General features: G+C 42.5%; 1 protein-coding gene and 1 long non-coding RNA gene across 7 annotated transcripts in view; one reads left to right on the plus strand and one right to left on the minus strand.

Moving 5' to 3' along the window:
- The window catches only part of kctd15b (potassium channel tetramerization domain containing 15b), a 31,723-nt gene extending 10,725 nt beyond the window's left edge, over positions 1-20,998 (plus strand). For all 6 annotated transcript variants that reach the window (XM_088613625.1, XM_088613623.1, XM_088613626.1 and 3 more), the window contains exons 3-5: positions 1,702-1,846; positions 7,923-8,228; positions 15,955-20,998. In XM_088613625.1, the coding sequence (XP_088469751.1) occupies positions 1,702-1,846; positions 7,923-8,228; positions 15,955-16,113 (610 nt within the window). In that variant the 3' untranslated portion in view covers positions 16,114-20,998. The remainder of the gene's footprint in view (positions 1-1,701; positions 1,847-7,922; positions 8,229-15,954) is intronic.
- LOC148644263 (uncharacterized) lies at positions 8,224-12,187 on the minus strand. The gene is made up of 3 exons (XR_015928638.1): positions 11,692-12,187; positions 10,800-10,918; positions 8,224-9,953 (listed from the first exon to the last, which is right to left on the minus strand). It is a non-coding gene; the product is annotated as an uncharacterized LOC148644263 (long non-coding RNA).
- Positions 20,999-21,901: the final 903 nt, after the last annotated feature.

A 21,901-nucleotide genomic window follows, 5' to 3' on the forward strand; every position in this document is an offset into this window, starting at 1 on the left:
AGCATTCATTGTGTTATTCTGATTGTGATTTGTTACTACTGTGCCAAGCCATTCTGAAGATCTGTTTTCACAATAACCTTATGTGGCCTCAGGCCTACTTGAGAGAAATATTTTATGTGGCACTCCTAGATTGTTTCAATCTTACAGTAACAATAGGTTTCCATATTTATTTGATTCAACAGTTAGAAACGTATTGCTTTTGGGAGCATCTGATAAAATAGTCACAGTTCCATATTGATGCACTTTACAAGGTCAGAAAAAACTACCTGTGCCACTAGTGAACTCCCTAGTGCCTTGTGCAATAGATTTAATATAAAGGAAAGGTTATATGAGGGCTGACAATTCCAGAGTTTAACTTTTCACTGTTGAAATGTGTACTTCATCATAAAAATAGCCTTCTGCAATTATCCCCTTCATTATACCCATGAATACAAAGGCAGTACAGTTGAACATTCTGCTTCTGGAGACAAAAGGCAGTTAATTGCTGGTTTAGACTGTGAGCCCAACCTGAAATCATCCCTGACATTTCACACCTTCGTGCACATCAAACATATTTTACCCATGTTTAAAAATGAATTTAGCAGAAAAAGAGTGAATGAGAAAAATAAGGCATTCCAAATATGCCAAGTAACTGATAGGCATTGTTGCTGAAAGACAGTAAAGTGCACAACCTTATCTACAGGCATAAGGCACGAGGCGGAGAGAGGCTGAGAGATTTAACTTTGCTTCTATTTCCAGAGCTCTCCTGATTAGTCCTCATGGCAAACATCAGAGCTAATTGCTCTTTTATTTTTTTCTGCTCATTTTTAGTGGGTCAGCTGAGGACGTAGAGCAAAAAAGCCCACCTTATTACTCTCTACCTGTCAATAATTCATGCTTTCTTCTTCTTTTGTGGATTCTGGTGGGTAAGCCATCATTAAAAAAGGCATTTTTCTCTTTTTTTGAGTTCCGCAAAAGGGATGCGGTCTGCTTATGAATGAAGGTGGATATCAGTAGCAATTTATGGGATCTGTTTTTCTATCTACTTGACTAAAGAATCATGATATTTATCTTTTGATTTTTTTGAGGGTTCAAGCAGTTGCTTCACTCTTTTCAGAACGATGCTTTTATGGAAGTTGTATGTCTCAGCTATGCTGCATTCTAATTCATTCGTTACTGACTGTGCTGCATAATTCCATCACAGAATATTGAGCTAAAAAGCTTCTCAGTGCCCCCTCATTTAATTTTATTTGTTTCCGCATTTTTAGATGTCTTACTTTAAATGTTTTAATGCCAGGGGCATTCATCTAATCTACAGTTACTGAACTGCACCCCCAAGACCCTCACTGTTTATTGCTGCAAGTATTGCAAAGGCATTTTTTTAAAAAAAAATACCACTGTTATAAAGCTAGAGAAAAGACAGCAAAACCAAAGGCCTGGAATATGAGACATTCATCTGCGTAGCTCCTTCTTTCAAGCAATATATTACCATATTCAAAAAGATTTCTGTTTCCAGCTTAATTCGAATGTGATTAATTAGGCTATAGTTACTGTAGTTAATAATCTGATTGGACCTGGACTGAGGAGGGTGATATTTAGCCATCTCTAATGGAAGAGAATGAGAGAGCTTCTAAGCAGAAGGTGGATAAGTCCCTTTACAGTGGGAAATTAGAATACAGGATTTTTCAGTTTTTAATTTTTTTTTCCCCCATTTCTTTCCAGAATAAGCCGCCTGTTCAATGGCACAGAGCCCATTGTCCTGGATAGTTTGAAACAGCACTACTTCATCGACCGAGATGGAGAGATATTCCGGTACATTCTTAGCTTCCTCAGGACATCCAAGCTGCTCCTCCCGGATGACTTCAAGGTAAGGAACAGGTGTGGAATTGTCTGTTAATAGACCGAGGCAGAGCACTTAACAATGTAGAGGACTGTGACTGTTGAGACAGAAGAATCAAGTCCTCTGTTTTCTGTGCCTTTCCCCTTCTTTTCCCTTTGAAGAAACAGCTAACTCGGTCATTTTCTGGGTTAAAATAGCAGTTTCAGACTTTTAAGAAAAACTTTGAACCTTTTTTTTTGAAAGTTTAGAAACACCCTTTATTCTCAGCAAAGACCGAAGCACTGACCGTGGTCAGTCATATTTTATTTTTTTTGGCACTTAATGTTTGTTCAAGTGCAAAACCAGACTGCTGTTAAGAGTGTTAAGAGGCGGTTAAAAATGGTTTTTTTTTGTGTGAGCCAGAATATTTTGGCATCTGTTTCCGTAAAACGTGGTGAAATTTACCCAGAAGCATCTAAGCACCGTGGGAAACAATTATGAAAAAAAACAGAAATGCTGGCTGTCAGAGGTGCAGTATATGTCCTCTGCTGGCACCAGTCACATCCTGGAGATGATAATTAAAAATTTCCTACTGCTGAGCAAGTCCAGTCTGATTCAAGCAACCTCAGGACCTTGCAGTACTCATGCTGCTTAGGTTTAATCACATTTCATGCAGCCCATTATAGAGATAGCACACTAACAGTGTAAAGATGTAAAATAAGTGCCGATCCCATATTGGGTGTATTTACAGAATACAGCATGTATGCTGATGGGTGGTACAGATTTAATCTTGCTCCACCAGAGATGAAATGCTCCCTGGTGTAGCTAGGGGTATCAAGGTGGGGCAATGAATAGTGTGGTTGCCTGTGGCCCTGAGTTCAGTTCCTGGACCTGGGGTGCTGTCTGTGTGGAGTTTGTATGTTCTCTCCGCGTTTGTCTGGCTTTCCTCCAGGAGCTCCTCCGGTTTCCTTCCACAGTCCAGAGACATACTGGTAGGCGAATTGGCCCTGGTGTGCATATGTACACCTGTGTTGGTGAGCCCTATGACAGACTGGTGTCCAGTCCAGGGTGTATCCTGCCTCGTGTCCTCTGCAGACAGATTCTTGCTCCCCCATGACTCTGAATTGAATGAAGCAGTTAGAAAATGGATGGATAGTGTTATTAGATTAAAAGCTAAAGGGATACAGAAGATCTGTTTCTTTCGGTAAAACTAGAAAAGGTTGGTCCTGAAGGATGGTTGGTCTTCTGCTTCATTTCTCCCTACTATGTCCAATATGAGTGTCCCTGTTCAGGCTCTGTGAGAAGAAATGGTGTTTTTCATGCTGTGTTACCTTTAGTCCAGTGTGTATATATGAGAAGAAGCCCCGGAGTTCCCTCACACATGAGTGCCCCAGACCTATTTGTGGCAGTCCCTTGGCTGTGCCAAGAGTAAAGCTTCATTGCAAGAGCGTTTTGGGTTCGTCTTTGAATTTCAGTCATTTTAAGCGTTTATGAGTGAGTCTAACCAGGCTCATCTGATTCAGCCTTGAAACGGGGACTCTTAGGTCTTGCATTGTTCCTTAAATGACCTAATGTCTTTAAACCAGTCACTTGGTTTGGAAGAGGGGAACAGGAAGAAAGGAGTCACCCTCCTTTAAGCAGTTTTTCAAGCAGAAGAGGGGTCTATCCATTTGTGTGTGTGTAACTATCTGCCTATTGCAGCACAGTGGCATTTTTTGTTTGTCCATAGTTGACTAAAAGCTCACTTCCAAAACAGCAATAAAAAAACATGCTAACCGAATAACTCAACACCTTTTTTATATTTTTATGTTAAACTAGCTAAATTTGATAGACTGAAAATGTCATAAACAGCAGTGCGATGCATTAACCAACAGACTAATTGTCAGGTTTATAGTTTAGGAGTAAATTAACAGTAGAATTTTGACATAGCCCTGTGTTTAAGGCTATGCTTCCTTTTTAAAGGTTAAACGTATACAGTAAATCAGGTTTCTCATCATGTGATGTCACTGATCGGTGATCTGTGTTGGACAAGTTCCTTTAAACTTCAACTTCAACACATGACCTCAACTGCTTTCAAGTACAGCAGTCGCTTGAACAATGAGAACACTGAAGGAATAAATTGTGAGAGTTTCTCACAGGGCTGAAGACGTACGAATAAATATACCATTTGTGTTGCAAAGGCCTACCGAGGAAATAAAGGAGGAGGAGGAGGAGGCCCAGAGCTCTAGTCGTACACTAGGAGTGATTGGTGAAGCTCTCAGGTGAGATGCTTACCTAAGCTGTAGCTCTGTCTGTCTTTCTCTCTTTTTTCCTCACTCGATTTAAGAAAAGACAAGCAAGTGCCAGGCAAAACTGGATAAGAGGCCGCAAGTGTAACTGATTGCTAGGGGCAATGCCAGGGCACAGAGGGGACTCAGATCACAACCTCAGCTGAATGCATTGCTGCCCCCTCCCAGTCTTCTTTAGCTGTACGCTAGTTCCTGTTCCAAGGCTCGGTGCACACATGATTTTCTTCTGCGCTAAACTGTACAATCTACTGGGCAGCGCTCTTCTGAAAAGCAGCACGGAAACAAGCAACAGAACTGCTCAAACTGAAACGGCTGTGGATTCTCAGAGCCCATCTCAGCTGTCTCCCTGCAGCCCTGAGACTACGGTTACTAGAGACCATGTGGCACCACATTGAAAGCTCAAAAGGTACGAGTACGCGGGGATGTATGAGAGCCGAACGTCAGAGTAGAGTCTCACAGAGCTCTCTTCACTTATTCAGATGTTACCAAACAACTACCGCGGTAAATGCACTGATCTAGACTGTTTCATCTCCATGAGTTGTTCCAAATTCACTTACCTTTCAATGTGCGCGTCTTGAAAAAATGCAAATACTGTCAGACCGGATTGAGCATCTCCTTATCTCTAGAAAATCATGTCTCCCTTTGCTGAGGGGCTTGTTTCTGTACTGCTGGCAGCCATTGGCATTGTGTGTTTTGCTAAATCAATGTGAAAGTCAGGATGGAATTTAAAAATCTCGACAACGAGCAGCAAAAACTTCCTTCTCCTAATGTTAGCGGCATGTGTGCAGTATTTTTAGAGCATCAGCCCAGTGAGGCTGTTTTTTGTGCTTCATTTCGTTTTACAGTTGTCCACATTTGGCCATGTTGTAATCACTTCCTTATTTAATATACAGTAAAAATGCTACACAAAACCCAGGAATTTTTTAATTTGACCAGTACAGGAAGCAGGGGTCGGAGGTCAGTTACCATGTACTGCGATAAGCTATGAAGTCTTATGTCTTTACTCTCATACAATGGTAAACAGGGGAGGCCAGTGTACTTGCAGAACAGGTACATCTAACAGACCCAGTAGTATTTATGTGAGCCCCTTGCCAAAGTCGTACCCTGCTGTTTGTTCCTAAACTGCATTATCAAATAAGACTTACAACATGAAAAAAGTTTCTTTTACATGTTTCAGTTTCTCTCTAGTACTGAATTGCCAAACAAAAAGGTTACAACGGGAGATTTTTAAGGTGTTTTTTTTTTCAGATTTTAATCCTCATTTTCAGATGCTGCAGCTTTTCTGCAGGCAAAGTTTAAATTTGGGTCTGGAAATGCATGTCGGCTGCGAGGCAAATGGAGAGGAATCCTTATTCTGTGGAGCCTCTGACAAATAGAAGATGACTTGATTGATTTTTGCTTTTGTGTGCGTGTGTCCATTTTTTCGAGGGCCTGTATTATCCCAGTTTGCTCAAAGAACTGGCTGCTATCTGAGAGAATTTGCCTGGCAGTGAGCGATCAGGATGGGATCATTATTTTGTAGCACAACAGGCCTGTCTGGCCACTGGTTTGGTGAATTCTGTCTCAGAGCTACAAGTCAGCAGGGTAGCCAGCAAAACTGAGCTGTTGGGTCTTTTTTTTCCATCCCCACTTCAGCGGTTAGGATTTCGCTGTTGTTTTCTGCACTGCTCAGGATGACTAAACTGCCTCGCAGACAGACCCCCGTTAAAAACATATCCATCCCTCGCCTCAGACCTGTGAATGATGAGGAGCTACACTTTGATACCGCAAGGACCCTGAAGGGCAACATCGCTGTATGCGTTTTGTCAGCAGCAGTAAGGGAGGGAGAGGAAAAAAAAGAAACCCTTCACATGCAGTAATTTTAAATATTAGAACATCTGCTTGAGATGTACAGTGTCACTGCTCTCTAATGCTGCAGCTGGAGCAGAGTCATGGGGAGAAGGGGGATTTTATAGATACGAAGGAGGCCATTACCATGCAACTGTGGCAGCATGGATTAATAAGCTCTCATAATCGCGCTGGCAGGAGGGAGAAGGTATCGGGCTTGAGCAGTCTGCACGGGCGAACTGTAGCTCTAGCCCCTGCTCTCAGATCAGCTACCACTGTACCCAGGCCAGCCTTCAGCTTCCAGGTCAGGGAGAAGAGGGAGCAGGACAAGCGCCGGTACCTTTATCAGGTGTGCCTGGACAGGCCTCCGATCTGTTTTGGCCCATCCAGGTTGAAACACATTCCACATATTCCATGTGGATAATGTGTGGGCTGTTTGATGTGAAAAAAACGCTGAAATCCAAACTGATCCCAAATATTTGAGATATAACCAGGAGCCACCGATGGGTCAATTCACTTTCCGTTGGCCCTGTGCTTGATAAGCAGGACACTTTTTCATGCTGCACACGACCTGAATGAGAATCCAGACTGCGCTGCGTGCAGTCTGCCTGCTGTGGGTCAGGAAGAGTCATGGCGAGCCTCACCATATGTGTGGATGGTTTGCTGTGCTTTAGTGAGGCTTTTTATGGTAGTATCCCGCAATGGTGCCATCTGGTCTGGTGGGAAATTGAAAGATGGTGGGTTGGGATATTACCTCCCGCAAACATGACTGGGGGAGAACGCAGTCAATCTGTCTGGTCTTTCACCATCTCCCTCAAAGACATGCAGCAGTTTAGCCAAATGGCTCAGTCCAGACCTGTTTGAGTGCTGTGGTGGAACGAGCCATGCTGATTCTTTCAATCTACAGCTGCGGCTGTCCCAGCCGACCACAAGCGTTTATATATCCGTAAACTGACTTGTGTGCAGGGCAATGAATGCTTATCATTTACACTTTATTTATATTACTTTGACTTGCTGGTCTTCCCAAGTAAACATGGCCCAAGGTCTTTAATCAGTGGTACAAGGCAAAATGAATTCCATACTGCAGGAATAGAAGCTCACGGCTGGAGTCTAATTCAAAGTGTGCTTGCACAGGTCATGTTTCTGATGGCATGAGTCCAGCAGGAAATGTAGGCCAGGTATAAGAAGAATTAACAGAGACATTTAAAAACAAATAGGAAAAGAAAAGGACATAAAACAAGTCATAACATATTGTATGATTTAAAGCGCTCACTTGTGAGCATTCTAAAATCAATCCAAGGACGGGGCTCATTTAAATTGTTTTCTGAAATAATAGTAAGTTTGCTTGCTGAACAGGCACTTTCAAAAGGGAAAATTTTCAGGCGGCTGTGAGAAAATCAGGGAGGTTTTAGATTTGGTAGGAACTGCTCACAAGAAACTTTGCAGAGTATAACCCAGTAAGCATGGCCGTGTTGGAGGGGCTACTGATATTTAGTATGAGCGTGCTGCAAGTTCACAGAATCTTCATCGCCGAATGACTGAATGACTGAACGTGACATATTTTCCTTTTTCATGTGAAACGCGTAGTGAATTTTCACAAAACTGCCGATGTTTTTGGCAAGTGTAGAAAAGAAAGACGTCTTTGCCGATGTCAAGTGCCAGTTTATTCTCCTTACCAAACTTCCCCCTGGCCTTTACCAGTCATGGCCTCCTAATAATCCCCGTCTCTGAACTGGCTTCATCACTCTGTTCTGGTCCCCACTGAGAGCTGGTCTGTGGGGAGTGGACTGGCTTGGCCGTTGTTGCATCTTCCAGGTCGCGGCTGTGGAGGGGTTCCCCATTACCCGTGAGGCGCTTTGAGGGGCGTGTCCAGAAAAGTGCTGTATTAGAATAAGCGATTATTATCAAGTGTTGCTGGTAACGAACGCCGAACGTGAAACCAGTCTGGCAGCTGGGCAGCAGATACCCGCCCCTCCTAACCTGCCCTCGTGGTGTCTCCATGGCGACAGGACTTCAGCCTGCTCTACGAGGAGGCCCGCTACTACCAGCTGACGCCCATGATCAAGGAGCTGGAGAGGTGGAAGCAGGAGGCGGAGCACCGCAAGCTCGCGCAGCCCTGCGACTGCCTGGTGGTGCGGGTGACGCCCGACCTGGGCGAGAGGATCGCGCTCAGCGGCGAGAAGGTGCTGATCGAGGAGGTCTTCCCCGAGACCGGGGACGTCATGTGCAACTCCGTCAACGCCGGCTGGAACCAGGACCCCACCCACGTCATCCGGTTTCCCCTCAACGGCTACTGCAGGCTGAACTCTGTGCAGGTAACCGGCTTATTTCTACGAGTCGGGGATAGATTCCGACTTCCACGCGGTGTTCTGGGGATTCCTAATCCTGGGATAGCCATATCTTCGGGGTTTTCTGGACTGGTTTTGTCTGGGCCTTTCCCGCTTGTATGTTTCCAGCCAGGGAACGGGTGGAGATTTCGAGTGACCTGTTAAAGCTCGAGGTGCCAACCAGCCTTTCGGGAGCACAGTGAAATAGGCCACGCGGTTATTATAATGGAGGGCTAACCTTCCCATTATGAAAACAAGAGAGCAAGTTTGACCTGAAACTAAGAGGCTCCAGCATTAGGAAGCCCCTGCTGCTTTGCCAGTTGACTCCCTTATGATTCTGTACGGCGGTCCTGTCAATACTTACAGGGGGCACTGTGAGAAGTGTAGGATCGGGAACATTTCCAGGTAAGACGACAGACAGAGGCCGCCATTTTCTCTGGTTTATTCTGTATACAGGCAGTGAGTGCAAAGAGAAATTGTAACATCACATTTACAACTTTTATATGGCGGCAGTCATGTATGACTTTGTCCTTTTGAGAGTGTGTTGGTCCTGGATTGTCCTTCTTTAACGTAATCCATCCTCCTGTCCTGAAGAGCTTTTATCATTGCAGATATTTATTGTTCAATGTGGTGTCTAGATCTATACAAAGCAGGACTTAATCCAAACTGCTCTCTTATAAGAACAACGGTACCAACAAGTGCTTTTTATGTCTGTTTGTATAGTCTTTTGTGTTATTTTCATGTGAATACAACCATGGATCAAAGTTCTATACTTGTGGTTTGTCCTTGAGAATATACTTGATTAATTCCCAGAATCTCAATTCGTTATGCTCCAAGACAAAGGAGGAAACTTGGGTGTTGAAATGTCATTCTAGCTCGATTTAATTTTAGTTCACTGGCTTTGAAATAACTTTTGGTTATTTTGGTGCTGCGTTTGGCAGTGTTTATACAAGACAGCCTGTGGTTCAGCTTTTTTTCTTTATGTATTTATCACTATTTCACTAACTGGGCCTGAAGTAATCAGGTTTTAAAGCTCTGAATTTTTTTTTAGTTAAATGTTGAGGAAAATGTTTTTAAAGGAGTGATAAAAAAACCCCCAAAACATTCTTAATCCTCTATGTAAGCATCCCAAACTATTGAAACAGTGCTACTTCTGAAGAATTCCTTGACAGAATTAAATAATATTAAAAGCAGGTGCAGAGATTTTTTCAGTTGCTTTCACCAGAAAGAGAACTTGAATGGATTGTAGGGAAAAAGGAGAAAGGTGTCTGCTTCACCAAAGAACACTATAGGTATCTATTCAACTCCACAAATCACATTTCCCATTGATCAGAGATTCAGTAGTAAGTATTAGCACCCTTTAACTTAAAATAGATCACCCATCTTAAATGGCACATACGAGGAAGAGTAAGTGTAGGGGGGGGAGAGGATTGCAGATACCAGCCGTGATCTGGAGGAGTTGGAATTATTTGGCCTGGGCTGTATCCCATTAAAAGGGACTCCAGTGAGGAGCTGGGCGCCTGCAGGCTTGAGAAACGCATTGCTCGTCCAGTCAGCGCTAACTCTCCTGTAAGGAGCCAGGGAAAGATCAGCGTATCAGCTGGCCAACGGCTCTGACAGGATCAATGGTGAAGCACCACCCGTGCGTCTGCAATTCTTTCCAAACAGGACGTTGTTGCAAGAGAGCCGAGTTTTAATAAACAAATCCCACACCTAGAAGAGATATAATAAAATAATTGTCGTTTCCAGATTATTAAAAAAAAAAAGATGAGATGCGATTGCCAGATAAAAATAGTTTTGACACTTTCACTCTTCCCTTGCTGTCGTTGAGGTGTCGATACCTTCTAACTGTGTAATATCCAAACACGTACGTCGCAGCGCACCTCAAAACCATTGAGGCAAACGAGTTTCATTTGGTTTGGAAACAGGTAGTTTGTTGTTTTGTTGTGTGTGTGTGTGTTTTTTTTTTTAATTTGGGTGGCTTTTTCACCTCCCCAAGCTGAGAAGGTGAGAGAGACAGGCGCACGGGGCTGGCAGGTAGCCTGCTGTTGCCGTGTCTGGGAAGGAGGTGTGTTGACACTGGGTGGGAGGAGGGGGGGAGAGGTGTGGAGATCGGGCCGCCCCGCCCGAGACACATCTGCCCGGAACTGTCAGGTCTGCTGGCACCCGAGAAGCCGCAGCCGCCTGCGCAGGGGGGCGCGACTAGTTGGGGGGATCGGGGGGTAATAGAAAAGCGAACAGCAAAAAAGAAAAAAAAGAGTCTTGGTCGCGTTGTGTGGAAAATAAAAAGGAGAAAGGAAAAAAAATGACATGCATTATTTATACTTTACTTCTTTTTAAGACATAGCTCCACTTTTTAAAAAGACTCCAATCTAAGAGCTGCCTCGAGCAGTTTAAATACATGTATTGCATTTTTTAATACCGTACTTAGAATTTCTCAAACAACCTAAACTGGTTTATACTTCTTTTTATAGATTTTTAAATGGCTTGCAATATAATTAATTGGCGGCATCAACTAACACAACATTTTTCACAGTTGGGGTCTGTTTTCAATTCTACCTGGTTAATGTAGGCAGTCCTCAGCTCAGCTCGGATTTCGCTGTGCTTAAATAATCTTCACATGAAGTGGGATCCGATTCATTTCTGTCGTATTTTCGCCTTCACATCTTACAGAGGGCCTATGATATTGAAAGACAGGTTAAGTAAATGCTTTCATTCCCTTACTGACACTCCCAATTTTTCTGGCATACGGGGCTTCAAAAAGTCTTTTGTGAGAGGCTTTGTCTATTGCTAAAATGAAGAGCGATTTTTAAGAGCATTACTCTTTCTAAGGAAAAAAAGATTGCAGGGCAAGATCAATGATTTCAAGGAGGGAGGAAGAAAGGAAGAAAATTTGTGGGTTTTTTGTGACTGATTTTTTTGAACAAATGACTCCACCCCAGAGCTTGTCTTGGCCTATTGTTACATGAAACTACAAAAAAAAACGAATACTAATCTTAACAACAGGATCAGGTGGCAGTGATTTGGTTGCATTTCTGGAAGAATGCCCAGTAAATAACAGAGCCCCACCCTGGTGAGCCTTGGTTTCCTGAGACAGACTCTGAGAGGGCCTGTTTAAGTGCGATCGGGGGATATTTAAATGCTGTGCACTGTGGGAAGAGAATCTGGAGGAATACGGGAAGTCTCTTCTGTGAGAACTTTCATCTCAAAGTGGTGACGTCACACTCATTTCAAAGGGACCTTCTTACACAGGAGTGCGTTAAGGACTGCGAACTGTACACACCACATTTAAAGATATATCACATGAACCTAAGTCAGCAGTTCAACGCTGTTTTAACTTAGAAAGCCTTTTAAATTAAAGGCGTTTTCATTCCAGGAAAAGAAAACTTAGGAAAAACATAATGGAATAATGGAAGGTTATGAGAAAGACAGCACACATCCTACCAGTCACCTGCTGTGGGGACTACTGGTATAAATACAAGATCTGAGGTTTCCACTCCCCGCCAGGTCCCACCAGCCACATGCTCATAACCTTTCCCTCCGTCGGAATGGGAAAGCCAGGCCGAGCAGGTGAGGGCCCGAACAGTCCCTGGACTTCCTTAGATCTTCCTTTCATTTCTGCTGATTTATTTCTGCTTTATCTCTATGATAAAAACAGTGAGAAAGATCTCTTCCTAAACGAATTTATATAGCAAGGATCTGGAAAAAAACATTCAAGATGATTAAATGATTTTGCTTACCCATTCCATTCCCCCTAAATATGCCTCTACCACAGGACCTTAATCCGGCCCTGCTGGGTCGGCACAAGCAAAACATTTCAAGAAATACTGGCCCAGGTAGAAAAGAAAACGTCACAGGTGAGTGTGAGCAATCCCAAAGCCGGAGAAGCACGGCTGCTCCCTCCATAGATCATTTTGATCGAGCGCTTGGATCACCGAGCATGTTGCTTTTCCTCCGCCACAGTGACAGAGGCACAGCTCCCAGACGTACAGTGTGTTCACGCTGTGTTTTTCGAAAGAAACAAGGTATTTCGGCCTGAGTCTAATATGTCACAGAAGTAGAGCGATCAATTCTCTGTGGGTGACTATCATGTGCCACGGAGCTGCACTCCTGAACAGCTGGGGAGAGCAGACAGACCAGGCTGCAGAATACCGTCCACCCCTCTGGGTTCCCCCACAGGCGCTCAAAAACACAAAATGCACAATAACATTACATTAAACTAACAACTCGAGATTAGATTACTGCAGTGTGAAGTTCGTTTTAAATTCCAGAATATTTGTGATGCTTTTTTCCCTGTAGAAACAAAGCCTGTGAAATCGCTCTCTGAGCATCTTCAATTTTGACAGACCATGTCCAAGAGGACGATAAAAATTATCAAGATGCAGCCTTTGCTTTGAGAGAGTTTACAAAGTATAATGTCTGCATTTAGAAGAAGCTAGAGGAATATCGGAGATACCAAATTGTGGAAATTCTTTAACTGCATTTATTTGTAGAATTACAGATAGGCTTTGTTATTCTATTAAGAAAAAGATGATTACAGGGAAAATGGAGTCATTTACTAATATGTTACAGTCATTGTGGATCATGGGACTGACCCTCCTCTAGTGTTTCCGATAGTCTGCCCAGTATGTTTATGGCGTTACCTATTCATATAAATGGTCAATTATCACAAGAATGTTTAATCCACACTTTCATGTACTATTCTTGAGGATTTCTGCACTTGTATCAAATAAATGTGATGCCACAGGGATACAATCCGCAAATCATAGGAACTTTTAAGTACAGAATTGAATAAATTTGTGTTTTTTTTAGCACCACAGAAAACCCAGCTCAAAGCTATAACACAAAAATAAAATAGGAGAAACTACAATGGGAGCCTTCAGTCATGTTTTGCAATTTATATTTGAACAAAGTTGGCCTCCCACAGCAAGTCTCAGAACAGCAGCTCTGACATCTGTCACGCAGTCCTGTGCTGAAGCTGTCTTCCCAGGATCGGGCTCCTCTCCTGTGCTGTGATGTGCACTACAAAATGAACTATCTGGAGAGCGGTACAAATTACACTGGTGGCTATCAATATTACATCACTTCTGTGTTTTCAGCCATAAGGTTGATCTGCTGTGATTTCTTTTTGTTTTTTTTGTTTCTTTTGGTTTTGATGGATGAGATGTGGTTCGGGAGGAAGCGAAGTCCTCTATTTATCCCCAGAGCAATTCCAATACTAGTAGCAGTATTGTGATCTCCATCACACTGATTTGTCAGTGCGCTTCAAAGGTATTCTGAAAGAAGGAGCAGTTTAGAGGAAGAGAAGGCGACTCGGTTAATATGGCTGCTCGTCTGAGGCGGCATTTTTAACGTTAAAGAAACTTTCAGTTGTGCTGTGGTGAACTTGTTGGGGCCAAGAGAGAAGACGCATCTCTCAGGCTTCACCTAGTTCCTCGCAGCCTGATTCACAATTTCAAACACTGCACCAGAAGAAGAGAAACAAATCTTCCTTCAGTTCTAAAATAAGTAGGGTGTTTATATAAATAACTGTGGTAAATATTCCACAGTTATCCCCCAAGTTTCTATCTGAGTTTAGGTGGACAAAAGCTGTCTTGTAAAAATAAAAATATATGCATTGCCGATATTTTGGAGTAAAGGGTCTGCTGAAATGGTTTACCAGCCTGATAAACGAACAGATCCTCAACCCTAAGAACCCAATTACCCAGCCATTTCAAAATGCAGTGAATTTCTCTGATTAAACATATGCCAGTTTTGTTTTCAAAACACAAATAATATCAATAATTATTTAACTGTGTAGAAATAAGTATATGGATTACCGTGATTTCAATCGCTGTCTCATCGGTCAAGGCCATATCTGTCAATATTCAATATTCAATTAACACCTACGGCCATCGATTGAAAATGACAGTATTGAAAGAGCTGAAATATACTTGACTTCCTTTTTTAAGACAAACAAACTGAGACAAATTATGTCTTCCCGTTTCTGGGGGATGTGTGGATATTAGCTTTTTTGAGTGAAACTCAAATCACAGTAAGATCTTGTAGATATATATTCTTCTTCAGCCAGGAAGTTGTACAAAAAAAAAAGATTTTCTGGCAAAGTTAGATGTGTTTCAATTGACTGCAAAAACACAATGTGATGCAATAATCAAAGCAAATAGCGTAATACAATTTACATAATCGTTATTCTTTTCCATCTCCTGTCTGAAAGCTTGAGTGTTTGATGTGAATGCAGGTTTCTTAATTAGAGAGTGCCTTTAGTTCAATATAAGCCTTCTGTTGGCACTTTTCCCCTCAAATGAACATTAAAGTCATTGTCATGGTGTTTATTGGGTGATGGAAGCGGTCGTTCCTCAGCTGAAACCTTAAGCCATCTTTTAGTTCATCTCTGAAGGGGAAGACGCATTAAAGCAAAACATCTTCAAGTTCATGATCGGCAATTATTTCAGTGTGATGAAAAGCAGCTGAAAGTTTAGCCCCATTTAGCATGCACTGTATCTGTTTGTGTGCCTTTTAAAATTCCTTAACAAGCAGGCTGCTAGTCCCTTCCGGTGAGTTGCACAACAAGATGCAACAGTAAGGGATGAGGACTAATTGTCACTTAGCCCAAGAAACAAAAGGCAGCCTTAATGATAAGTAAAGCCACCATTCATTTTTTTTGTTGCCTGTCTCGAGCTTCGTCTTACATTGTAGCTCTAGGAAAGACCTTTAATTTTTAGGCTGGATACACTTAAAAAGAGAACAGAGAATAAGCAAATGCAATTCCAGGGAAATTTAAAGGGATGTACTTACAACAGAGACAAAACAGCACCATTTTTTAAAATGGTATCTTTTTCTATAGTTCTTAAAATATACTTAGGGAAAAAACGGTATTGTTTCACAAGTGAAAGTCGGGATGCTGTTGTTATCCAGCGGTTGTCTATGAAAGCTGTGTCCTCAAGCCCCGCAAAGCAAGGCCCTCTTGCCAGTGAATCCCTATTGCAATTCCTGCCTGAGAGAAATCCAGGATCTTTTCCCATCACTCAGTACTTGCGCCTTGATCAGGCCAAGCCAACCTAGAAAACTGCAGCATGTCATCCAACTGATCCATGTCACCCAGATTCATAAGGACATAAGAGTCTGTATGTTCTCCTCCTGTTCACATGGGCTTCCTCTGGGTGCTCCAGTTTCCTCCACCAGTCCAAACACACACTGGTAGGTTAATTGGCTTCTGGGAAAACTGGCCCGGTGTGAGTGAGCGCCTGTTTGTGTCTGTATGTGTCCTCTGATGGACTGGTGTCCCACCCTGGGTGTATCCCACCTTGCACCCATAGTTTGCTGGGATAGTTTCTGGCTCCCACTTGACCCTGTACTGGATAGAGTGGTTAGGAGATGGATGGATGGAAAAGAAATGTCACAGACAAGTACTGTAGGTCAAACGGCCCATCTACCCCGTTTCATATTGGGAAGCTAATTGATCCAAGGATCTCATCCCAGCCAGAAACTCGCATCACATTCACTCTGGTGAAAATTTAAACACAGGTCATTTATGGACAGATCCGCAACGTGCAGCAATATGAGTGCGCCTGGGGAAATTCTAGAGACGCAGAACAGTTCACTTGAGATTTTCCCATAGAAAAAGCAACTTTCTACTACTGGTGCATTACGGTCCTGGATGAGGGCTGCACTCACGCGTTTTCATGCTGACCGCTGTGCTTGTCGTCTCCCCCAGGTGCTGGAACGCCTCTTCCAGAAGGGCTTCAGTGTGGCCGCGTCCTGTGGCGGAGGGGTGGACTCCTCGCAGTTCAGCGAGTACGTGCTGTGTCGCGAAGACAGGAGGTGTCAGCCCACCACAACGCCCATTAGAATAAAGCAGGAGCCCCTTGACTAGGCAGAGCCAGGAGCAGGAGCTGCTGGCTGCTCGAGGTGGAGACTGAGAACACACGAAGAACGAAAAGGAAACCCCACCCACCACGAATTTAAAACCAAACGGCAACCAAAGTATTACCAGACCTGGATTTCCAGTTGCCCGCTCTTGCGCACTGTTCTTCACTGAGCTTGCTCAGCACGACGCGACACGTTAAGGGAATGTAATTTCAAATCTCTGGGGAGACACAAGGAAAGGACTGAGATTCCGTCCAGAAGAAGTTTAACAAGGGACTGTGAAAAAAGAAAAGAAAAGAAAAAGACAACTCTCCTGAATCATTTCAACTTCGTAACGAAGCCCTTGCTCCTTTTTTTTCACCCCCCACTCGGCATTCGACACACAGGCCTGCGCCTGAGGACGGCGCTGGCTTGGCGAAAGAATGGAAGCTCTTCCCTCACTTCAGCACGTCCTCGGCGCCTCTCCTCTCTGTGTCTGCTCCTTCTGCTGTGTCCACTGACCCGAAGCACGACGATGGCTCCGGGAACCAGAGAGGACCGGGCTGTTTGAGCAAGTCAGCACCTGCTATTCTTGCTGAGTCCCTCACTGGTTCCTCTCTGACCAGATGAAGCGTTGCCAACTGGAAAAGCTGATGCCCTCAGACTAGGGTTCGAGTATTCAGAGGAGAGACACATCCAGGCCCTGCTCAGTTGAACACTGTGAAATGTAAATGAATGGGCTTTCGATCAAATTATCCAGCATGCACTGCTCTGTTTTTTCGGTTCCCAAAGCTAAATTCATTGGCTTGTTTCAAGTGTTTATATCGCCATATGTTTTATTCTTTTGCTCTCTTATTACTATTATGATTTACTGGTTTATTATTATTTTCCATATGAAGGATTTCTAAAAGTTGTTTTCAAAAGTCATTTAGTTTAAGAGCAGAAGTAGGAGCTGCTTGGCACTGGCTGTAGAAATACTATTATGTCTTTAGGCTACATGGCTAAAGCGATCTAGCTGGTAATGCATTCAGAGCTGAAGAAGGCCTCATTGTTATAATAGGGCTTCGGGGGAACCTGGATATTTTGTAAAAGCTTTTCCTATGATATTTTTAAACCATTGGCCTCCAAAATATCTTCTACCAGACATAAAAAATATAGGATATTTACTTTACAGGATTTTCTTCACAATTATCTCTTAAACATTATTCTATTACTGATTCAATCTGCATATGTGCTCAGACCAGGCGAAATATGATAATGATTTAACTTTCAAACAGATTTAATAAACTGTATCATTTTAAGGTTTACTTAAAATAAACCTCAAAAAACCTTTAACTTAAATGGATTTTTTAAAAAAGAAGAAATCGTGTTAAATTATTTTAGTATTGATGTTCAATGTTGTGGTTGTAAAAATCTGCACAGTTCTTGCATCAAAAACTGCCTTGCTTGACCTTGGACATCAAGGGCCCTGAAAGGTCACAAGACGATGTTAACCGACAGGAGATTTCAGAAACTGCAGCACAGGAAGTCACCCCGATTTTGCTGACAACCCGATTCCTGCTTTGCCCTCAGTTGTGTTCTTTTCTGATGAAATTGTCTTTCACAGAACCAAGAGCTCTTGGAGAACTAAGTGACTAGCTCATTGTGGCATAACCAGCACCATTTATTTTATGTCGTCGAGCCATAACCTGATGCTGCGCGCAGGAACTACCTGAAGCGGTGGCAAAGTCTGGAACGGAGCTTCAGATTTCACTCTGCTGCGTCACGGCTTGTGCGATCGAGGTCAATCCGCCGTCAGAGGGTGTGGGCCGCCGTTACCTGGCAACCAGAGCTCCTCCAACTCTCACTGTTCTCGCCCTTTCCCTTACTGTATCTGTCACACAGCCCACTGTCACACAGCCCTCCAGAGGATGGAAAAGTCAGCAAGTAGCTGAAACAAGCAAAAAAGAAAAATGGTTCCAATATCCCTCCTTAAGGTTATTTGCCTTTCACTCGCATGGTAGGACCATGCACGCTTCGCTACAGAATAGACACTTGTAAGAGCCGCTGGCCATTTTCCACATTGTGGTCCGCAAAGAGCAGGCAGGAGGTCTAGCGCTGACAGAAGGAGCGATGCAGCTCGTGCCAACAACTCGGCAGGAAGCTCACAGGGCTCTCAAAAGTCACAGGGGTTGCCGTTCCAGAACAAAGTGATTGTACCCAGGCCGACTGAAGCCCATCTACCCTCGGCACCATTCTGCCACTGATGCCTGATCTGCCTTGGGAATCCTGGGCCCAGTCATCTCTGGTCCCAGTCCAGGCTCAAACAGGTGATGATCACTGCATAAGCCTCCACCTGCTCACTGAAGAGAGCCTGTGCTGATTGAGCTACCAAACTAGAATAACATAGATTGTTAATGGAAACTTAAGTAACCATATAATGTAAAGCTCTATGGAAACGCTGGAGATTTTTAAAGAGCAGGCTATCTAAACGTGCACTGTCACTTCTGAGGTGAGCAGAATCTTTTCACTTGAGCTGCTCATAGCTGATAATACCTGCTTGAGCTCTTCCAACTCTCTTAGTAATGATTCAGTTTTCGTTTCCAGCTAGACTCCCAGAAACATCATGTTGTTTCTCTGGGCAAAACAGTGGAACAGCTAAGTACGTAATTCATGTAAATTTATCAAAAAGCAAAGGAAAAAAATTAAGGGCATATCATTACTGCAAAAAAAAAACATTCCAGAACCGAATTTTCTGTTCCTAGGAAACACTGCACTGATGTGCCAACACTGAGAGATTCTTTCTCAAAGAACAATTATCTTGAAGGTGGTGCTCATCGAGCTGGGAGACTGTTTTATGATCTTCCACGGTTAGTTTGGACTGATTTGAATCTGGAGCAGAAATCATAATGTTCTCCCATCAAAACGCATTCTGAAGGCCAGCAGAAAGATTTTTCTTTACACTATTTCCAAAAATTAATGTAAAAACAAAACAGGACTATATTCAGTCCTTGCTTGTTTGCTTCAAAATCCACTGTGGTATAGAAACGATCAGTGTGAAACTCATTTAATGAGACCAAGGTCCAGATTAAACCAGAATGCTGTGCCATTCTTCAGTCTTCTCAGTCTAAATATATTACCCCAACATGAGATGAGTAAGCGCAAGAAACCTCTGATAAATTCAATCCATTATTGAATACTGGATTGTCTTATAAAATCACACACTGCCGGGTCCGTTTTGAAAATGCTGGTTAACGGACTGCATCTCATTTTACTCTGGCAGTCTTACTGGAGTCCTGCAATTAGGTCTTCCTCATCAGCTTTCTGAGTGTCCCTCTTTAAAGGAAACAGCAGCTAAACACAGAATGAAAATCTCCCAACATGGTTCTCAAATACTAGGGCAGGCTGGGCAATGGATTAAGATCCAACGATGGCACACACTGGTTAGGGCATTCTGCTTCATGCACGAGGATCAAACAATTCCACTAGAAAGGCCAACAACATCCAGCTCTATCAGAGTGAGTGGGGAATGAATTCTTGGTTCTTCTCGACAGATAGATAAAAGAAGACCACAGCTATTTCTGAATACAGAAGAGAAATAGTTCAACCTAAAAAAAAAATTGAAATGCAAGAGGAACTTGTTGAAGAATTGGAGGGGGGACATACCATGTAAAGAAAATCAGAGGCAAATATGACTTTTAATTAGCTGGACTTTCTTTTGTTTTCTTGTTAGATCATTAATTACATAGCAACAAAAAGCCCTTAATAGCAGGGTCACTCTAGCTCCTAGTACAATCCTCAACTCACTGAGGAGCTGTGGTCAAGTTTCCTTTATCTTCTCACTCAGTTGTGGACACTGCAGGGCTGGGGCTCAGCAGCCAGTCAAATAAAGGGAATCTCCAAACACCCTTTTCATCTGCAGTTGGGGGATTTCAAGCCCACCCCACTACTTGCGTTACCTAGGGGCTTCTACTGCTGTGTCAGTGAGAACAAGGATAAGGGTCTTGTTTGCAGTGCTGCTGTGGCAGCTGAACTCTTCACAAGTTAAGGAGTGACAAGCCTACTTTTCTTCTTGCATGTTCTCCTTGGAGAACTAGGGAACCGCTAACACTGAAAAAAAAAATGAAGCCCATCATATTTATTATAATATTGTCTCATGTTTAGAGAAAAAGTTCTCTTGAACAGCAAGCAATATCCAAAATGAAAGAGTAGCAGATAGTGAGGGTCTTTCCTGAATTTCTGACCTGTATCTCTCACATTGCTTGTTCCTCCTTGATTCATACTGACCTGGCCGCAACAGTTTTTTCAACCCTAGGCAAAGCTCCCACGTTCCACAATACAGTAAGACAAAAAAATAAATCTGTTCTTTCCAAACTTACAGACTTGTTGAATTTTGAAATTTTGGTGTGTAAAATATCTGTAGAGTTGTATATGATGCATTTTTGTAAAAAAAAAAATACCACAAAAAATGAGAAAAAAGTGTTATGTACATGTCTACTTCAACATTTCCTGTACCCCTGGAGATCAGAGATTAAGCCACAGTCCCCAGGAAGTGTACAACTTCTCTGTATTCTATTTAGTCTAAAGACTAGTGACTTGTATAGCTATTTGTATATTAAACTGTAATGGGACTTTAGGTTTGAGTGTGCGCTTGGTATAAAATCAATGGAAAAACGAGAACCTCCAAGTCCTATTTAAAATTTCCTGAAAAAAATATTTGTCAGGAATTAAAAATTTGCAAGCAATATGTGTGTACATACTGGAGTTTTTTGTTGTTGTTTTTTTCCACAAAAAACATTTCAAGGTACAGTTAGGTGCAAATGTATATTATTTAATGAAATGTTTTAATAATTAGACAATAGTAGTAAAGGGCATGTGTTCATTTGCAATGTCTTCAACATTTTATTTGCATTAATAAAAGAATGGTATGTTTATTTAATGTTTGTTCCAAGTCCCTTTAGGTGTTTCTAAGAGAATGACCATTCTGGGGGTCTGTGGAGCTAAGAGGTACAATAGTTACATACTTTTGGAACATGTTTAAATTGTTTAGCTAAGGAAGTAGGAATATACTTTTCACTGGTGCCACAATCACTATGCCATTGAAAATTAAGAGTCATAGGTACCTTTCCAAAGACTTCTTGGTTTTGCAATTCCTAGCTTTAAAAAATCTACTGGTTTTAAAATATTTAGGCATCAGTCCTGTAGAGTTCTTAACTCTAGCCATTCGATATTTGCAACACAGAAATTTTTCTGACTTCTTAGATTGCCTAACGTATGAGACCCATGGAGAAAGGATAAAATGGACTCAATGAAGGCTTAATTAAAAGCTTACATCTTCACTTTGAGCATGCATCATCATAAGCGTTACTTAAAACTGAATTTATAAGAGACCTAGAAAACGTGCTGGATAATGAGCCACAAGAAACCAGATCCTGGGACCTCTTTTTGCTTTTGGGCTTTCCACAACGGACAGTCAATGTCAGTCTGTAAGCTTCACAAACACAACAAATTCCAAGTTTTTTAAAACACTAACTTCATACCGTGTGTGTTTTACAGGGTGACACGCATTTCCACTTTTGCAGAGATGCTTTAGCGTATAAATTAATTGGTGCTTCACACTTCTAACAGATCAGTGTGGGCGTAATTGAGCACATCTCCACAGAAGGAAATTTCACCATCCTGAAGAGTGAAAACATCGATATACTGTTAATTTGCCTTCGGAATTCACAAGAATGCACAATTCCTCCTTTGCGCTAGCTGAAATGCAAAGTGGAGAAAAAAACTGGTCCTTCTACTTAGCAGCTAATTCTCTCAGCATGAGTGTATTTATTACTTGT

Source organism: Lepisosteus platostomus, chromosome 20 (assembly GCF_059453375.1).
Source record: "Lepisosteus platostomus isolate fLepPlt1 chromosome 20, fLepPlt1.hap1, whole genome shotgun sequence".
NCBI lineage: Eukaryota > Metazoa > Chordata > Actinopteri > Semionotiformes > Lepisosteidae > Lepisosteus > Lepisosteus platostomus.